This window comes from Symphalangus syndactylus, chromosome 10 (genome assembly GCF_028878055.3).
Source record: "Symphalangus syndactylus isolate Jambi chromosome 10, NHGRI_mSymSyn1-v2.1_pri, whole genome shotgun sequence".
Classification (NCBI taxonomy): Eukaryota; Metazoa; Chordata; class Mammalia; order Primates; family Hylobatidae; genus Symphalangus; species Symphalangus syndactylus.
The window spans coordinates 10,285,453-10,306,446 of NC_072432.2; the positions used below are offsets into that span (position 1 = coordinate 10,285,453).

The 20,994-nt window shown below is 37.0% G+C and overlaps 1 protein-coding gene and 1 long non-coding RNA gene across 3 annotated transcripts in view; one reads left to right on the forward strand and one right to left on the reverse strand.

Annotated features, from left to right (window-relative positions):
* The window catches only part of LOC134731499 (uncharacterized), a 94,388-nt gene that overhangs the window by 37,503 nt on the left and 35,891 nt on the right, over positions 1 to 20,994 (forward strand). For both annotated transcript variants that reach the window (XR_010113805.1, XR_010113806.1), the window contains exon 3: positions 13,255 to 13,324. This is a non-coding gene — a long non-coding RNA (uncharacterized lncRNA). The remainder of the gene's footprint in view (positions 1 to 13,254; positions 13,325 to 20,994) is intronic.
* Positions 1 to 20,994, reverse strand: part of LOC129491837 (aldo-keto reductase family 1 member C15-like) — a 65,337-nt gene that overhangs the window by 26,596 nt on the left and 17,747 nt on the right. Inside the window, 1 exon segment of the mRNA XM_063610068.1 lies at positions 14,191 to 14,213. Within this exon segment, the coding sequence (XP_063466138.1) occupies positions 14,191 to 14,213 (23 nt within the window).

Consider the following 20,994-nt stretch of genomic DNA (forward strand, 5'->3'; position numbering starts at 1 on the left):
GGGGGAAGGGGGCAGGGATAGCATTAGGAGATATACGTAATGTTAAATTACGAGTTAATGGGTGCAGCACACCAACATGGCACATGTATACGTATGTAACTAACCTGCACGTTGTGCACATGTACCCTAAAACTTAAAGTATAATAAAAAAACTAAGAAAAATAAATAAGCTTTATAAGATAAAGCTGGAAATAATGACAGATAAAAAAATCTATTCAAATCTTTTGACCATTTTTTAAATTGGATTATTACATTTTTTTCCTGTAGAGTTCTTTGAGCTCCTGATGTATTTTGGTTATTAATACCTTGTCAGATGGAGAGTTTGCAAATATTGTCTCCCATTCTGTGGGGGTTATCTGTTCACTTTGTTACTTGTTTCCTTTGCTGTGCAGAGCTTTGTAACTTATGATTCCATTTGTCCATTTTTGCTTTGGTTGCCTATGCTTACAGAGTATTAATCAAGAAATTTTTGCCCAGACCAATGTCCTGAAGATTTCTCCAATGTTTTCTTGTAGTAGTTTCATAGTTTGAGATCTTAGATTTAAACTTTTAACCCATTTTGATTTGATTTTTTTGCATATGGCAAGAGATAGGGGTATAGTTTCATTCTTCTGCATATAGATATCCAGTTTTCCCAGCACTATTTATCAAAGAGATTGTCTTTTCCCCAGTGTATGTTCTTGGCACCTTGTTGAAAATGAGTGCACTGTAGGTGTGTAGATTTGTTTCTGGGTTCTCTATTCTGTTCCACTGATCTATGTGTCTGTTTTTATGACAATACCTTGCTGTTTTGGTTACCATAGCTCTGTAGTAAAATTTGAGGTCAGGTACAAGGCGACAGTAACCAAAACAGCATGGTATTGGTACCAAAACAGACATATAGACCAATGGAACAGAACAGAAGCCTCAGAAATAACACCACACATCTACAACCATCTAATCTTTGAGAAACCCGACAAAAACAAGAAATGGGGAAAGGATTCCCTATTTAACAAATAGTGCTGGGAAACCTGGCTAGCCAGTAGAAAGCTGAAACTGGATCCTTTCCTTATACCTTATACAAAAATTAATTCAAGATGGATTAAAGACTTAAATGTTAGACCTAAAAGCATAAAAACTCTAGAAGAAAACCTAGGCAATACCATTCAGGACATAGGCATGGGCAAGGACTTCATGACCAAAACACCACAAGCAATGGCAACAAAAGCCAAACTAGACAAATGGGATCTAATTAAACTAAAGAGCTTCTGCACAGCAACAGAAACTACCATCACAGTGAACAGGCAACCTACAGAATGGGAGAAAATTTTTGCAATCTACCCATCTGACAAAGGGCTAATATCCAGAATCTACAAAGAACTCGAACAAATTTACAAGAAAAAAAAAACCCATCAAAAAGTGGACAAAGGATATGAATGGACAGTTCTCAGAAGAAGACTTCTATGCAGCCAACAGACACAGGAAAAATGCTCATCATTACTGATCATTAGAGAAATGCAAATGAAGACCACAATGAGATACCATCTCATGCCAGTTAGAATGGTGATCATTAAAAAGTCAGGAAACAATAGATGCTGGAGAGGATGTGGAGAAATAGGAATGCTTATACACTATTGGTGGGAGTGTAAATTAGTTCAACCATTGTGGAAGACAGTGTGGCGATTCCTCAAGGATCTAGAACTAGAATTACCATTTGACCCAGCAATCCCGTTACTGGGTATATACCCAAAGGATTATAAATCATGCTAGTATAAAGACACATGCACATGTATGTTTATTGCAGCACTATTCACAATAGCAAAGACTTGGAACCAACCCAAATGTCCATCAATGATAGACTGGATTAAGAAAATGTGGCACATATACACCATGGAATACTATGTAGCCATAAAAATGGATGAGTTCACGTCCTTTGCAGGGATATGAATGAACCTGGAAACCATCATTCTCAGCAAACTATCACAAGTACAGAAAACCAAACACTGCATGTTCTCACTCATAGGTGGGAATTGAACAATGAGATCCCTTGGACACAGGGTGGGAGCATCACACACCTGGGCCTGTTGGTGGGTGGGGGGCTGGTGGGGGGATAGCATTAGGAGAAATACCTAATGTAAATGATGAGTTGATGGGTGCAGCAAACCACCTTGGCACATGTATACCTATATATCAAACTTGAAAGTATAATTTAAAAAAAAATTTGAGGTCAGGTAATGTGATTTCTCCAGTTTTGTATTTTTTCCTTAGGATAGCTTGGGTTATCCTGGTTATATTAGGCTGATAACAACGGTGTTTGTATAAACAAACAAACTGGCAAAAATAAAACTAATAAAAGCTTTACACCTTAAGTTCGTACTCATACCCCAGCTTTTAAACTTTTTGGTGTTTCTATTTATATCATATTGTACTGTGTATGTCTTGAAACGTTGTTATTATTTTGATTGGTTCATCATTTAGTTTATCTGCTTAGGATTAGAGTAGCTTAGACACCACGGTTACAGTCTTATAATATTCTCTGTTTTCCTGTGTACTTGCTGTTACCAGTGAGTTCTGTACATTCAGATGATTTCTTATTTCTCATTGATGTCCTTTTCTTTCTGATTGAAGTGCTCCGTTAAGCATTTTTTTTTTTTTGAGGTGGAGTCTCGCTTTCTTGCCCAGGCTGGAGTGCAGTGGCGCGATCTCCACTCACTGCAAGCTCCGCTTCCTGGGTTCACGCCATTCTCCTGCCTCAGCCTCCCGAGTAGCTGGGACCACAGGCGTCCACCACCTCACCCGGCTAATTTTTTGTATTTTTATTAGAGACGGGGTTTCACTGTGTTAGCCAGGATGGTCTCGATCTCCTGACCTCGTGATCTGCCCGCCTCAGTCTCCCAAAGTGCTGGGATTACAGGCGTGAGCCACGGCACCCGGCCCCGTTTAGCATTTCTTGTAGGACAAGCCTGGCATTGATGAAATCCCTGAGCTTCTATTTATCTGGGAAAGTCTTTATTTTTCCTTCATGTCTGAAAGATATTTTCACTGGATATGCTATTCCAGGGTAAAAGATATTTTTCTTCAGCACTTTAAATATGTCATGCCACTCTCTCCTGGCCTGTAAGGTTTCTATTGAAAGGTCTGCTGCCAGATGTATTGGGGCTCCATTGTATGTGTTTTTTTTTTTCTCTCTCTCTCTTTTGCTGCTTTTAGGATCCTTTCTTTATCTTTGATCTTTGAAAGTTTTATTATTAAATGGCCTGAAGTACTCTTATTTGGGTTAAATCTCCTTGGTGTTCTATAACCTTCTTGTATTTGAATATTGATATCTTTCTCTGGGTTTGGGAAGTTCTTTGCCATCCCTTTGAATAAACTTTCTATCTCTCTTTCTTTCTCTACCTCATCTTTAAGCCCAGTAACTCTTAGATTTGCCTGCTGATTCCTTCCATTGATTTTACTTTTATTTAGACAACTGTCTTAATCAAGTAACTATCAACATAGTAGAAAGTATTAGTGGCACATAACACCTCACACTCTAAAATACAGCATATGTTAAATTTGAAAAATGACGTGAACTCATATCTTTAAAATAACATCTTCCAGGCTGGGTGCCGTGGCTCATGCCTGTAATCCCAGCACTTTGGCAGGCCAAGACGGGTGGATCACTGGAGGTCAGAAGTTCAAGACCAGCCTGTCCAATAACGTGAAACCTCATCTCCACTAAAAATAGAAATTAGCCAAGTGTGGTGACATGTGCCTGTAACCCCAGCTATCTGGGAAGCTGAGGCAGGAGAATTGCTTGAACCCAGGAGGTAGAGGTTGCACTGAGTCGAGATCTTGCCACTGTACTCCAGCCTGGTGACAGAGGGAGACTCTGTCTCAAAAAAAAATAATAATAAAAAAATAAAAAACACATCTTCCAGCCCAGTAGTAATTTTACCCCACCAGTTCTTTTTTGTGTGTTGAGACGGAGTCTTGCTCTATTGCCCAGGCTAGAGTGCAGTGGTACGACCTTGGCTCACTGCAACCTCCACCTCCTGGGTTCAAGCGATTCTCCTGCCTCAGCCTCCGGAGTAGCTGGGATTACACGCATGTGCCATCATGCCCAGCTAATTTTTGTGTTTTCAGTAGAGACGGGGTTTCACCATCTTGGCCAGGCTGGTCGCAAACTCCTGATCTCAGGATCCACCCGCCTCAGCCTCCCAAAGTGCTGGGATTACAGGCGTGAGCCACCACACCTGCCCCCCACCAGTTGTTTTCATGTGCAACACTAATGACCAAAATTTGTTTGATCTATTTCCCTCTAAAAGAATTCTGTCTTCTTGTAGTATAACTGTTTTTTGTCTTACAACAGACAAAATAAGGACAAATCAGAATCTTGTGTTATTTCCAGAAAGCAAGGTTGGTTTTGAAGGCTGCTAGCAATGATTCTGAAATGGCAAAGCTGCTCACTGAAGGAATCCTATTAGACTCACTGTGACATTTAAAAATGAAATAATGTTAACATTGTTATTTGGAAAAGTGGAGTCTATAAAAAGCCATCAATTAATAATTATGCTGAAAAAAGCAAATTCATGTAAAGTTTGGAGAAGATAGAATATAAAAAGAGGTGAATAAAATGTTTAATTTCTTACTGATTTTAATAAGTTAGGGAAGATTATATATACGAGCACTTTTTTTTCTTTCATATGAGTTTCAGATTAGAGAAAGAACAACATGTACTTCTTTCTGGTTTTGGAAGCAGAAACTTGAAAGCAAGCCAAGCAGTGTTGAAAGTGTGACAAGTACAAGAATAATCAGTTCAATCAGTCATCATACAAAATAAAGGTTAAGCACTCCAGTGGAAAGTACCGGTTTTCAAACACCAATAAATGGAAACACTAAAATGCATATCAACTCAGGACAGAAAAGTCTGAGAAACTGCTAAAGCTTATGAGAAAGTCAAAAGGCGCAGACATTTGTTTAACTGTGTAGAAAGAAGTGCTTTTGTGTGAAAGAGAGCCCACTCGGCCTGATGATTGTGGCCTTGGGTTTGACTCATCCTGGGAAAGGGACTCACGCTTAGGACTGAAGGGGGCCAGCCCCTCCACACCTGTGGGTATTTCCCTTCAGGTGGGAGGAGAGACTGAGAAAAGAAATAAGACACAGAGACAAAGTACAGAGAAAGAACAGTGGGCCCAGGGGACCGGCCCTCAGCATACGAAGGACCTGCACCAGTGGTGGTCTCTGAGTTCCCTCAGTACTTATTGGTCGTTATTCTTACTATCGTAGCGAGGGGAGTGTAGCAGGGCAACAGGTGGGGAGAAGGTCAGCAGGGAAACATGTGAGCAAAGGAATCTGTATCATGAATAAGTGCAAGGAAAGGTACTGTGCCTGGATGTGCACGTAGGCTAGATTTATGTTTCCCTTTACCCAAACATCTCAGTGTAGCAAAGAGTAACAGAGCAGTATTGCTGCCAGCATATCTCGACTCCAGCCACAGGGCGGTTTTCTCCTATATCAGAATAGAACGAATGGTTTTTAGCATGAAGGGTTGTTGAATTTTGTCAAAGGCCTTTTGTGCATCTATTGAGATAATCATGTGGTTTTTGTCTTTGGTTCTGTTTATATGCTGGATTACGTTTATTGATTTGCGTATGTTGAACCAGCCTTGCATCCCAGGGATGAAGCCCACTTGATCATGGTGGATAAGCTTTTTGATGTGCTGCTGGATTCGGTTTGCCAGTATTTTATTGAGGATTTTTGCATCAATGTTCATCAAGGATATTGGTCTGAAATTCTCTTTTTTGGTTATGTCTCTGCCAGGTTTTGGTATCAGGACGATGCTGGCTTCGTAAAATGTGTTAGGGAGGATTCCCTCTTTTTCTATCGATTGGAATAGTTTCAGAAGGAATGGTACCAGTTCCTCCTTGTACCTCTGGTAGAATTCAGCTGTGAATCCATCAGGTCCTGGACTCTTTTTGGTTGGTAAGCTATTGATTATTGCCACAATTTCAGAACCTGTTATTGGTCTATTCAGAGATTCAACTTCTTCCTGGTTTAGTCTTGGGAGGGTGTATTTGTCGAGGAATTTATCCATTTCTTCCAGATTTTCTAGTTTATTTGCATAGAGGTGTTTGTAGTATTCTCTGATGGTAGATTGTATTTCTGTGGGATCGGTGGTGATATCCCCTTTTTCATTTTTTATTGCATCTATTTGATTCTTCTCTCTTTTCTTCTTTATTAGTCTTGCTAGCGGTCCATCAATTTTGTTGATCTTTTCAAAAAACCAGCTCCTAGATTCATTAATTTTTTGAAGGGTTTTTTGTGTCTCTATTTCCTTCAGGCCAGAGCAATCAGGCAGGAGAAGGAAATAAAGGGTATTCAATTAGGAAAAGAGGAAGTCAAATTGTCCCTGTTTGCAGATGACATGATTGTATATCTAGAAAACCCCATTGTCTCAGCCCAAAATCTCCTTAAGCTGATTAGCAACTTCAGCAAAGTCTCAGGATACAAAATTAATGTACAAAAATCACAAGCATTCTTGTACACCAATAACAGACAAACAGAGAGCCAAATCATGAGTGAACTCCCATTGACAATTGCTTCAAAGAGAATAAAATACCTAGGAATCCAACTTACCAGGGATGTGAAGGACCTCTTCAAGGAGAACTACAAACCACTGCTCAATGAAATAAAAGAGGATACAAACAAATGGAAGAACATTCCATGCTCATGGGTTGGAAGAATCAATATCGTGAAAATGGCCATACTGCCCAAGGTAATTTATAGATTCAATGCCATCCCCATCAAGCTACCAATGACTTTCTTCACAGAATTGGAAAAAACTACTTTAAACTTCATATGGAACCAAAAAAGAGCCTGCATCGCCAAGTCAATCCTAAGCCAAAAGAACAAAGCTGGAGGCATCACGCTACCTGACTTTAAACTATACTACAAGGCTACAGTAACCAAAACAGCATGGTACTGGTACCACAACAGAGACATAGATCAATGGAACAGAACAGAGCCCTCAGAAATGATGCCGCATAGCTACAACTATCTGATCTTTGACAAACCTGACAAAAACAAGAAATGGGGAAAGGATTCCCTATTTAATAAATGGTGCTGGGAAAACTGGCTAGCCATATGTAGAAAGCTGCAACTGGATCCCTTCCTTACACCTTATACAAAAATTAATTCAAGATGGATTAAAGACTTATATGTTAGACCTAAAACCATTAAAATCCTACAAGAAAACCTAGGCAATACCATTCAGGACATAGGTGTGGGCAAGGACTTCATGTCTAAAACACCAAAAGCAATGGCAACAAAAGCCAAAATCGACAAATGGGATCTCATTAAACTAAAGAGCTTCTGCACAGCAAAAGAAACTATCATCAGAGTGAACAGGCAACCTACACAATGGGAGAAAATTTTTGCAACCTACTCATCTGACAAAGGGCTAATATCCAGAATCTACAATGAACTCAAACAAATTTACAAGAAAAAAACAAACAACCCCATCAAAAAGTGGGCAGAGGACATGAACAGACACTTCTCAAAAGAAGACATTTATGCAGCCAAAAAACACATGAAGAAATGCTCATCATCACTGGCCATCAGAGAAATGCAAATCAAAACCACAGTGAGATACCATCTCACACCAGTTAGAATGGCCATCATTAAAAAATCAGGAAACAACAGGTGCTGGAGAGGATGTGGAGAAATAGGAACACTTTTACACTGTTGGTGGGACTGTAAACTAGTTCAACCATTGTGGAAGTCAGTGTGGCGATTCCTCAGGGATCTCGAACTAGAAATACCATTTGACCCAGCCATCCCATTACTGGGTATATACCCAAAGGACTATAAATCATGCTGCTATAAAGACACATGCACACGTATGTTTATTGCGGCACTATTCACAATAGCAAAGAGTTGGAACCAACCCAAATGTCCAAAAACGATAGACTGGATTAAGAAAATGTGGCACATATACACCATGGAATACTATGCAGCCATAAAAAATGATGAGTTCATGTCCTTTGTAGGGACATGGATGAAACTGGAAACCATCATTCTCAGTAAACTATCGCAAGGACAAAAAACCAAACACCGCATGTTCTCACTCATGGGTGGGAATTGAACAATGAGAACTCATGGACACAGGAAGGGGAACATCACGCTCCGGGGACTGATGTGGGGTGGGGGGAGGGGGGAGGGACAGCATTAGGAGATACACCTAATGCTAAATGACGAATTAATGGGTGCAGGAAATCAACATGGCACATGGATACATATGTAACAAACCTGCACATTGTGCACATGTACCCTAAAACCCTAAAGTATAATAAAAAAAAAAAAAAAAAAAAAAATAATAGAACGAATGGGATTGGTAGGCTTTACACCGAGACATTCCATTCCCAGGGACGAGCAGGAGACAGAAGCCTTCCTCTTATCTCAACTGCAAAGAGGCCTCTCTCTTTCACTAATCCTCCTCAGCACAGACCCTTTACGGGTGTCGGGCTGGGGGACTGTCAGGTCTTTCCTTTCCCACTAGGCCATATCTCAGGCTGTCTCAGTGGGGGAAACTTGGACAATACCCAGGCTTTCTTGGGCAGAGGTCCCTGAGGCTTTCTGCAGGGCATGGTGTCCCTGGTTAATCGAGAATGGAGAATGGCGATGACTTTTACCAAGCATACTGCCTGCAAACGTATTGTTAACAAGGCACATCCTGCACAGCCCTAAATCCATTAAACTTTGATTCAATACTGCACATGTTTCTGTGAGCGCAGGGTTGGGGCTAAAGTTACAGGTTAACAGCATCTCAAAGCAGAAACAATTTTTCTTAGAACAGATCAAAATGGAGTTTCTTGTGTCTTCCTTTTCTACATAAACACGGTAACAATCTGATCTCTTTTCCCCACATAGGACTTGCTGAGAAACAGTATCAATTAATCAATTATCCAAGTTCAGCGATCTTTTTGGGGATATTTCAATAAAGCTTTATTCATGAACACTGAAAGTTTTAATTCATATAATTTTACATGGCATGAAATGATATAAATCTCTTACATTTTCAATCACTAAAAAATGTACAAACCATTTTTGGCTCATGGGCTATACAAAACTGGGCAGCATGTTAGGCTTGTGGGCCATAGTTCTGTATAGTTAGTGGGTATTATTATATCTGTAGTTATTTTTCTATAAATTATTATTTTAAAATTATGATCACATACAATATAATATTTATCATTGTAACTATTCATAAACATATAATCCAGTGGCATTAAATGCATTCACAGTGTTGTGTGACCATCACCATTTCTATGCCCAAAACATTTTTGTCATTCTTAGCAAAAACTCTGTACCTATTAAAAAATTTCCCTTTGAGTTGTTCATTGTTGGTGTATGGGAACACAACTGATTTTTTTGTGTGTTGATCTTACACTCTGCAACTCTGCAGAATTTATTTATTAACGCTAGAAGATTTCTTATGAATTATTTGAGATTTTCTATATGTAGGGTCATATCGTCTGTGAATAGAGGATTCCTTTTACTTCTCTTTCTTGTCTAATAGCTCCAGCCAGAATATCCATTACAATGTTAAATAGTAGTGATGAAGGCAGGCATCCTTGTCTTGTTCCTCACCTTAAGGGGAACACATCCAATCTTTCACCTTTGAATTTTTGACATATGGCTTTTATGTGTGTTTTTTCCCTTTATTACATTAATTGGTTTATTACGTTAATTGATTTTCTTCTTTGAACCATCCTTGTGCTCCTAAAGTCCCATTGGATCATGATGTATAATCCTTTTAATATGCGATGGGATTGGATTTTCTAATATTTTACTGCAGATTTTTGAATAAATATTCACAGGGAATAAAGGTCTACAGTTCTCTTGCAATAGCTTTATCTGAGTTTTGTATCAGAGTAATGATAGCCTCATAGAATGGGTTTGGAAGTGTTCCTTTCTCTTCAAGTTTATGGAAGCATTTCAGGATTGGTGTTATTTCTCTTTAAATGCATGGTAGAATTCACCAGTGAAGCCATCTGGTCCAGAACTTTTCCCCATTGGGAGGTTCTGATTGCTGATTAAATCTCTTTACTTGTTACAGTTCTGTTGAGATTTTCTATTTATTCTTCAATTAGTTTAAATAATTTGTGTGTTTTAGGGAATTTGTCCATTTCTTCTAGGTTGCCGTATTAATTGACATGCAATTGTGATAGCATTTTCCTATTATTCTTTTTATTTTATAAGGTAACATTCTCACTTTCATTTATGATTTTAATTATTTGCATGCACTCTCTATATTTTTGTCAGTCTTGCTAAAGCTTTGTCAATTTGTGGGTTTTTTCAAGGACAAACTTTTCATGAATTTTCTGTATTGTTTCTCAAGTATCTATTTTATTGTTTTTACTCTAATCTTTATTATTTCCTTCCGTCTCTTGGCTTTGAATTTAGTTTGTTCTTTTTTTTAGCTTCTTATGATGTAAAATTAAGTTGTTGATATGAGATCTTTCTTCTTTTGAGTGTACATATTTACAGCTATAAGTTTCCCTCTGAGCATTACTTTTACTGCATCTAATAAGTTTTGGAATGTTGTGATTTCATTTGTATTTCAAGTACTTTGTAATTTCCCTTATGATTTCTTCTTTGACCTATTGATTGTTCAAGACTATTTCATCTAATTTCCATATAATAATGAATTTTCCAGTTTTCCTTCTGTTATTGACATCTACCTTATCTCATTGTGGTCAGAGAAGGTATTTAATATAATAGCTATCTTTTAAAATCTATTGAGATGTGTTTTGTGACCCAGCATAGGGTTTATCCTACAGAATGTTCCATGTGCAGTTGAGAAGAATGTGTATTCTGTGCTTGTTGGGTGGAGTGTTCTTTATATATTAATTAGGTGTAGTTAGTTGGTTTATTGTATTGTTCAAGTTCTCTATTTCTTCATTTCTGTCTGGTTGCTCAATCATCTATTGATGGTGGGGTATTGAAGTCTCCAGTTATTATTGTAGAACTGTGTATTTTTCCCTTCTATTTTGTCACTTTCTTGCTATATATATTTTGAGGGTTTATTATTAGATCCATAAATATTTAGAATTATATATTCTGGCTGTAGTCTTTTATTAAAATATAATTTATTCTTTGTTTCTTGTAAATTTGATTTAAAGGCAATTCTATCTGATATTAATATAGTCAGTCCATCTCTTTTGTGGTTATTATTTCTATGGAATATCTTTCTTTATCTTTTCACCTTCAAGCTATTTGTGTCTTTAGATCTAAAATGAGTCTCTTTCTTGGCATCATATAGTTGGGGTGGTTTCAATTTTTTATCCATCCTGCCAATCTCTGTCTTTTGATTGGAGTGTGTAGTCTATTTAAAGTTAATTATGAATAATAAAGGTCTTACATCTGCCACTTTTCTCTCTGTTTCTTATATATCTTATGCTCTCTTCCTCATTTCTTTCATCCCTATGTTCCTTTGTGTGTAGTTAATTTTTTAATGAAACATTTTGATTCCCTTCTCAATTCCTTTTGTGTAGCTTCTGTAGATATATTCTTTGTTGTTACCATGGAAATTACATTTAGTCTCCTAAAGTTATAACAATCTAAACTTATGCAAACAACTTCAAAAGCTTACAGAAACTCTGCTTGTAACAGCGCCATCCACTATTTTGTTATAATGTAATAGATTACATCTTTATACATTGTGTGCCCAATAGCATACATTAAAAGTTATTTTAACAAATTTGTATTTTAAATCTAGTAGAAAATAAAAAGAGAATGTACAAACCAAAATGAAAATAATAGCTTTTATAATTGCCCATGTATTTATGTTTACTGGAGATTTGATTTCTTCAAGTGGCTTTAAGTTACTGTCTAGCTTCTCTTATTTCAACCTGAAGGACCCTTTTTTGTATTTCTTGCAGGGCAGGTTTAGAGGTAATGAGCTCCCTCGGCTTTTGTTTATCTGGGAATACCTTAATTTCTCCCTCACTTTTGAACGGCAGTTTTGTCAGATACAGAATACTCAGTTGACTTTTTTTCTTCTTCTTCTTCTTCTGTACTTCTTTCAGTATTTTGAATATATCAACCTACTGCCTTCTGGCCTCCAAGGTTTCTGGTTGCTTCTGTCTTACTGCCTTTAAAGTTCTCTCTCTTTTTTATTATTTTTAAATAATTTTATTATAATGTGTTTTGGTGTACGTTTCTTTGAGTTTATCATAGTTGGAATTCTTTATAATAGCCATACCCCTAGAAGGTTACAAAACTAATCTAGAAATAATCTTAAAAATTACGGTCTTTTAAAAAAGGATTAGGTGTCAGTATCATAACATATTTTACAATCATTGCATTTGTATGTTTTATCTGCAACCAGTTTTATCAGCTATGAAGCAGCCTTTGCAAAAAGTATAACTGAGGAAACTATGACAGTGAAAGAGATCAAACCTAATTGATTCCATCTTGCTTCTAGCCTTTAAGCTATGCTTGCTCATTTCTGGGCACAGACCAGACTAACTTTGGGAAGGAATTCAGTTCATGGTTTGACTCTGAAACAAAATTGATAACAGCCCTTTCCTGAAAAGACCCCCTTCTTGCCTGGGGACCAGTCTGCCTTTCCAGGACTAACAAATTAGCTAAAAGATTACAAATTATGGTTTAAGGGTCATCCAGCCTCTGGCTCCAAGAGTCTGAACCTACCCAAATAGCTCCTGGGGATAACATCACTATTGTAAAACCTAAGATCAGTGCTTGAGATATTTTGCAGACTCTGTATTCCATGGATCAGCTGACACCACCCAGACCAATAATCCAGCTGCTCAGCCAGTCTGCCATCCCACCCAGGGACAAAAGACAGAAAGAAGACCACCCTTCAACCCCCTATGATTCCATCTCCAACCTGACCAATCAGCAGCACTCCCCACTTCCCCAGCCTCTACCTGCTAGATTATCTTTACAAACTCTGATCTAATAATAAACAATAAAACTCCAGTCCCCCACACAGAGGGCTCTGCGGGAATTACTCTTTCTCCATTGCAATTCCCCTGTCTTGATAAATAGGCTCTGTCTAGGGAGTGGGCAAGGTTAACCCACTGGGCAATTACAACTATATAAAATTCATAATTTTACCACAAACTGTTTAAGAAAACTTGATTTTTCAAAATTTTAATCAATGTGTAAATATTCAGGAAAAACTACTTTGTATGTTTTAATTGGTAAGATACAATCAACTTGGTGTAAAACTAAGCAAAATTAATTGTAGATATTATTTCTCTCCAGGCACAAAAATGTGTTTTTAACCTACTCTAGCCAACTGTCAAAAGGCTGTGTTAAGTGATTCTCGGACAAGGTAAGATCTAATGCTTGGTGTCTTTCTGAAGTTTTTCAAAATTGCCTCCAATATCAACCTTCCCTTCCCTTCCCTTTCAGCATTCTGTTCCCTATCTTTCAGCTCATCTTTCTAGTTTTCCTATAGCAATAAAATATATTCAGAGAGCAAGATAATTATATGTATTGATTCTATATGAGAAATATCACCTGTTCTGTCATTAGGGACTTTAAATATGCCTACCATATTAAAGAGCTACTTCTCTAGACACAACTGTGGCTGAAGAATTAATTCACTCAAGATCCAATATTACCCACAGTGACTCCTTCAATCTCAACCTCATACTGTGTCAAAACCAGGCTTCCGTCATGAACACTTACCTGTATCAAGAGTGCAGACTTTCTTTTCCCTATAGTAATTCAAATTGGGTATTGTGTTGCTTTTCCCTACCACTTTTCTCTTCTGGGACTACTTATATTCACTGTAGTACATCTGTCTAATTTCAAATATTGAAGAGGCAGGTTCTCTAGTGACGAAGGACTATAGGGAGTTGGTTTTATCTAAACTTTAAAGCAGTGGTTTTCAAAGTTTGGTACCAGAACCTGTGGGGTCCCTAGAATCATTTTAGGGGCATGATGTAAAAATTATTTTTATGATAATACTAAGAACCTATTTTCTTTTTTACTCTCATTCTTTTGTGAACGTACAGTGGAGTTTCCCAGAGGCTTATGTGGTATTGATAGATGCAGGATGCAGATAAGGTGGGGGGCGAGGGGGTCCCCAGAGAATCTCCAACTACTCCACAAGTGTTTACATCAGATGCTTTCATGCAGATGAGGGAACCTGCCCAGGGTATTGTCTGCACATGCCCACAATGGACTGGGGACCTGCCTGTGCACTGGGAGAATGAGGTGGAGCCACGGGAAGTTCATGGCCTGTGCAGCCAGGAGGAGCCTGGCCTCTTCTGGTCTTGTGTGTTGGCCTGGTACTCAATGTGTGAGGTGGTAGCATGTTAGCAGGAGTCCCTCTCAATTTGCTGACAGTTTTTTTTCTCCTTTTTCCTTTTTGCCCATACATTCTGCTCTCTTCACCCTTCAATGTGTCCACATGCCTAATTTATCCTCGTCATGACACAAAAACCGGGATTTAGCTGAACTAAGAAGCAAAAATTCTGCATCATTTTGTTGGCCTGTACGGGGACATGAGGAAGGTTGACTAGGATGTGAACCAAAAAAATCATTTTCCCTTTTGTTTCTAAGCCTTTTTGTCCTCAGACTTCTTATGAGGTTAGAGGAAACTGTGTACCACCCTACCCCAATGGCCATAGGTGCTGCCTGCCCAGCTTCGCTCCTGACTGGGACGCATGGCCATATCTGCCACAGGTGCGTGTGGTGTCTAACAGCCATGCTGGGCAGAAATGAGCCACAGCCACTGCGTGGGCTCCAAAGTGGCCTCGGGGACCCAGGCCCCATGTGGCAGGCTGGCCAGTGTTCCCTGCCATGCATCTACGGAGTCTTCCGCACCCCTGGCCAAGGGGTCCAGCTCCATCAGACAGTAATTAAATTTCTCTCTCTGTTGTAGGAACCCATTTGCATAAGAATAAAATGTCCTTCCACCCCTGCACTTTAAGCTTTTTTTCTTTTCTCCAGCAGGTCAGGAGTTAACTTTTAAGTGAGAGCTTTTTTCCCCCTTTTAGAAAACGTTTTACTAAGCCGGGACCCCAGCTGTCACTGTTTATATTCTCTGTAAAGTTTTAATTGTACAAAAGGATTTGTGAGGTTGGTCTTAGGCTGCAGCCAATCTGGTGTGCTCTGCATGTCTTTCTGTATGGTCAGTGGCAAACTTTGCTGCAGGCCTCCATCTTGTTTTACATCCTTGGAAGTGTGACCTGTAACCATATGGTAGTGCTTTGTTTCAGCCTCTGCCAGTTTACAATGGCAGCCTACATTCAATCTTGGCTTAGGGAATGAGTCTTTTCTGGTTTGATATCTGTGTGACTTTTGCCATTTGTTGATTTCTTCCATTCTACAAACTGCCTTGGATTTTCCTTTTCCTGAGCCTTTAGTAAAGTTTGAAAACCAGAAATATTGGCCTCTTGGCACAGCTAAAGTGGGGTAACAGGGATATAAAGGGTTTTCTTAAAGAGCGCTCAGCTTAATTAAAAGTGAATATCCAAGTTATATCTATATTTAAAAGGCCTTTATGTTTTCTCTTCTTGGCTCTTGTTTTCCTGGAAAAAGATTTTTTTCTCAGTCAACTGAATTATTTTTCTCCATTTTGCCTTGCCACTCATAATATACTCATGAGTGGGGAAAGACCTCTGATTTCCTCTTGCAGCCCCAGGAATTAGAGGTGGATGGCGCCCTCTCAAAATCTGTTTTGTCTTCCAGCCATACCTGTTTCTTAGGCCCTAGAAACTGCATGTTTTCCTAGCCTTGCTCTTAAGGCTGCCTCTCACAGTGCAAACCAGTTAAAGGCCTCAGGATTTTTGAGCTGTTCTTATCCCACCTTGTTTTCTTCTGATACATGTTTTCTAATAACCCAGTTTGTCTCTTCTCACCTTCAAGCCAACAAACTCCAACAGGTCATGCAATCAGAGCCCTGGACAATGCCCTCTTCTACCAGGAACCCTTAGATCAACCTCTGAGGGAGATCTGACTGCTGTTTTCCCAAAACAGTGCCCCTTGTCAGCAGGACGCACTTCAGATTTGTCTTCACCTTATCCTTATCCTTACTCTAACGGCTCCATTAGATGTATTTCTTTAGGTCGGGAATGATAGATGCAGGAGGCAGATGAGGGAGGGTCCCCAGAGAATCTCCAAGCCACCCCACAAGTGTTTACATCAGATGCTTTTGTGTAGATGAGGGAACTTGCCCAGGGTCTTGTCTGCACATGCCCACAACGGACTGGGGACCTGCCTGCCTGCTGGGAGAGTGGAGTGGAGCCATGGGAAGTTCATGCCATGTGCAAGGGGGAGGGGCCTGGCCTCTTCAGCTCCTGTGTAGTGGCCTGGTACTCAATCTGTGAGGTGGTAGCCTGTTAGCAGGACCCCCTCTCACTTTTTTTCTCTTTTTTCCTTTTTTGTCCCCCAAATTCTGCTCTCTTCAGCCTTCAATTTGTCCATGTACCTAAATTTTGCTGATCATAACACAAGAACCTGGATTTATCTGTGCTAAGGAGCAGAAATTCTGCATCAGTGTATGACATTGCAACAGATTAAGGCAGAAGCAGATTTGAGATTCTGGCTGTCCTCCATGAAGCTACTCATGAGATTTTCAAAATTATAAAACCATATCATTTTTCTCTCGATGATTTTTGTTTGGTGAAATATTGTATTTTGTTATAAAATATATTATTTATGCTAATATGTAATAGGTTTATTTCTTAAATAAATTGATGCATAAATATTTAAAATTTTTTTTATTTTAAATTTCTAATTTGGTGCCTATCAATGGATGTAGTATGTATAAACTAAAGCTTTGGGGGCCCTCAATAATTTTTAAGAGTATAAAGTGTTCCTAAGATGAAAAATTTTGCAAAAATGTAGTTTCAAATTTATTTAAGGTACTTCAGGCTGTGGGAAAAGATATGGAAAACTCTCTATTTTATGAGGCTAGCATAACTGATAATAAACCTAAAAAATAACAAATGAAAAAATAGAAGTATAGCTCAATTACACTGATGAGCCTAAATGCATAATTCTAAATAAAAATATTACCTAATAGAATCGAAGACTGTATAAAATAAAATAATATGCCAGTTTGTAAGTTTTTATGTCAGTGTGATAATTATTTTTATATCTGGAGGTCTAGTAACATAATTTATTACATCAATAAATTTTAAAAGAATAAAAATATGAATTTATATCTATAGATGCTTAATGATATTTTAGGCCAATAAAACTATAACTAAAATATAAATTGCATAATTATTTAAATGGAAATAAAAATAATTGACCAAAACACCTAGTAAATTTCCCTATTGCAAAATATTTAATTAAAATTTACAAATAAAGAGATCACATCACCATTTTAATTTTTTTTTTTTTTTTTGAGAAAAGGTCTCACTCTATCACCCATACTGGAGTGCAGTGGTGTGCTCATGGCTCACTGCAGCCTCAATCTCCAGGACTCAAGTGATTCTCCAACCTCAGACTCCTCAGTAGCTGAGACTACAGCTGCACACCAGCACACCCAGCTAATTTTTGTATTTTTTGTAGAGACAGTGTTTCACTATGTTTTCTAGGCTGGTCTTGAATTCCTGAGCTCAAGCAATCTGCCCACCTCAGTCTCCCAAAGTGCTGAGATTGCAGGTGTAAGCCATTGTGTCCAGCTTTAAAATTTTTATTGCCATTTTTATCAAGTACCAGACACTATTAATTACAGAGCATTATTTTGTGTACCTCTAAGAAAGAAAACTGCTAATTATTATTTTAAGGTGCCATGAATTAGACATGTTAAACTGTGAAAATATATATACTTTAGAATTGGCTAACTATAGTAAAATTGTCTTGGATGCTGCAAATACAATATCAAAAGAGAACAACTGGTGAAATATTGCATATTATTATAATACAACTAGAAAATTCGAGAGATCCTAGTAAAAAACACTCAATAGAATAAACTAGAAACTTTTATAGTGACTGTATACAAAACAAATGCACAAAACTTGAGCCAAAGTATCTAGAATTGGAAATGAAAAAAAAGGTTGCATTCACTCAGATAACAACTTCAAAATACTTAGGAATAAAGTTGACAGGATTACTAGAGCTTCCACAGAATAAAACTACGTGATATCATTGAAGGCATATAATAAGGTCTGAACAAACAAAATGTAACATTTTTGGATGAGAAGATAATCTATTAAAATGTAAATCTCATAAAATAATATATATATATCCAAGAAATTCTATTTCAAATTCCAACTGACTTGTTTTTAATTGGATACAATTTTCTTTAAGTGTATATAAAAATTAATGTGAGAGAGAAAATTTATGAAAAGTAGAACAGTGAGGGAAACTTGCTTTAATGGAACTCATGTCATATTGCAAAGCCAATATATTCTAAGCAATAACAATAACATTGATATAAGTTTACACAGAAATATCTGTTAACTAGGAGATTCAGAATTAGTTTTTATGTATATAAGAATTTAAGATATGATTCAAAAGGTAGTGCAATTCAGGGGAGATAACAAGTTATTTAATAAATAATGCCTGAAAAATGTTATTGACCTTACAAATAGAATTGTATACCTTCTGACATCATATATATCCAAAAAATTCCAGATATATGACACAAAGTATAAAAAAGGAGGAGAAAAAACTTACAAGGAATGTCCAACGTGCCATCTTGTGTGAGAGAAGACCTTGTTTAATAAACAACAACAACAAAATCCTTGCAAGAGACAGAGATATTTCATTATATAAAAAAATTAAACTTTTGCATGGCAAAATTTACTGTTAACACAGTTAATAAGTAAATGGTAGATTTGGAAAACTTTTATAAATCAGGCGAACTGGGGGTGATATTAATAACCTGAGAGAGCTGTTAAAAATTGTCAAAAAAAGGACACATAATTTATAAAAGATTGACTAAACTCTGAGATGTTTCAAGGAAAAGAGGTCCAAATGGTCATAAGCATAGTCAAAGACGTATAGTTTCACTAGTCATTTGAGAAAAGCAAATTAAAACAATAAGGAGATTTTTTCCACTATACAGCCATTTAACTGGCAAACATTTAAATGACTCATATTACCTATTGTGGGCAGAAGTGTGGATAAGAAAGTAATAAATTTTTTAAAAAGTACTCTCCTATGTTGCTGATAGAAATGTAAAACTGAATGTTAAAAGCAATCTGGTAACAGCTACTGAAAGTAAAATTTTACAGATCTTTTAAGCCATAAATCCTGATCGCATAGAAATGAAAGCTCCCATGTAGTGGCATGCATGCCAGGATATCTTACACAAACGTGTTTAGTGCCATCACTGTACCCACATGAATATTCACCCATGGGCAATCACTGAGTAACTGTGGTGCACCAACTCCAGTAACACTGGAGGCTAATTAATGTAGTCTAATTCCTCTACTTATTTTCCTGAAGAGAGCCTTGCAAGGCCTGAGGAGTCCAACAGCGTGTCATCCCAGCCTTCCACACCCACTGCCATATGTATGGAGGGAGGGAAGAAAGAGAGAAAGAGAGTCAAGACTCTTCAGAGGACTCACTCCTCTCAGAGATCGGGAATGAAAAATTAGAGGAATTTCTATGTGCTAGACCTCACAGGACGGTGTATTAGGATCCAGTTTTGTTAAGCCATGACCAAATACTTTCTGTATGTTGTATTTATGCATAAATATATGTAATATATATTTTATATACAAAATATTTATATATTATAAAATTATATATGAAATATACAAATATTTCATATATAAAATATACAAATATTTCATATATAAAATATAATATGTAATTATATATTTGAGAAAAAATTATATATTAATATATTATATGTTATATATTAAATAATATATAATTATATATTAATATAATATATTAATATATAAAATATATTAATGTATAATATATTAATATATAAAATATATTAATATATAATATATAAATATGTAAAATATATAATATATAAATATATATATTATAAATTCACACAGGGACAGAAAACCAAATACTACATGTCTGCACTTATAAGTGGGAGCCATTTATAGATGTAAAATATATAAATATTATATATATAAAATATTTATATATATCATATATATTTATATAAAATATATATTATACATATAAATTTATTATATGTAATTATATTTATACAATATTACATAATTATGTATATATAATATAATTATATGTATACATATAATTATATATAAAATATATATATATTTTTTTTTGCGATGGAGGCTCGCTCTTTTTTCCCAGGCCGGAGTGTAATGGCATGATCTTGGCTCACTGCAACCTTTGCCTTTCAGGTTCAAGCAATTCTCCTACCTCAGCCTCCCGAGTAGCTGGGATTACAGGCGTGCGCAACTATGCCTGGCTAATTTTTTGTATTTTTAGTAGAGACGGGGTTTCTCCATGTTGGTCAGGCTGGTCTCGAACTCCTGGCCTCAGGTGATCGCCTGCCTCAGCCTCCCAAAGCACTGAGATTACAGGCGTGAGCCACTGCACCCAGCCTATATATATATATGTGTGTATATATATATTTTTTTTTTAAAGAAATAGTTCTATATTATATGAGCATGGAGAAAATATGGAAGTACATATTAAGCTGTTAATAAATTATTGTGAGGAGCTGCTGAAAAGAGTGACGTGGAAAGGAAAGGGCATAAGGAGATATGAACAAAAAGAAAAAATTCAGCTACACAGCGTGTATATATCCATGTGACTGAGGACAAATAATTGAAAGAAAAAGTAAAAAGCAGAATATGGTTGTATTTATGCATTTATTTAAAATTATATAATTATAATTTATATCCTTTATATACAAATAATTAAACAAGTTTAGCAAGTAATTTCAAATTACAAAGAAAGCCCTAAGAAAGCACTCAATATAATCACTTAAAAGACCAGAAAGTATGCATGATAATTTACAGCTTAGTAACTGGGAATGGTCCCATATTGAGACAGGAATATTTCCTGACATCCAGAGAATTGCTTTCTATAAAT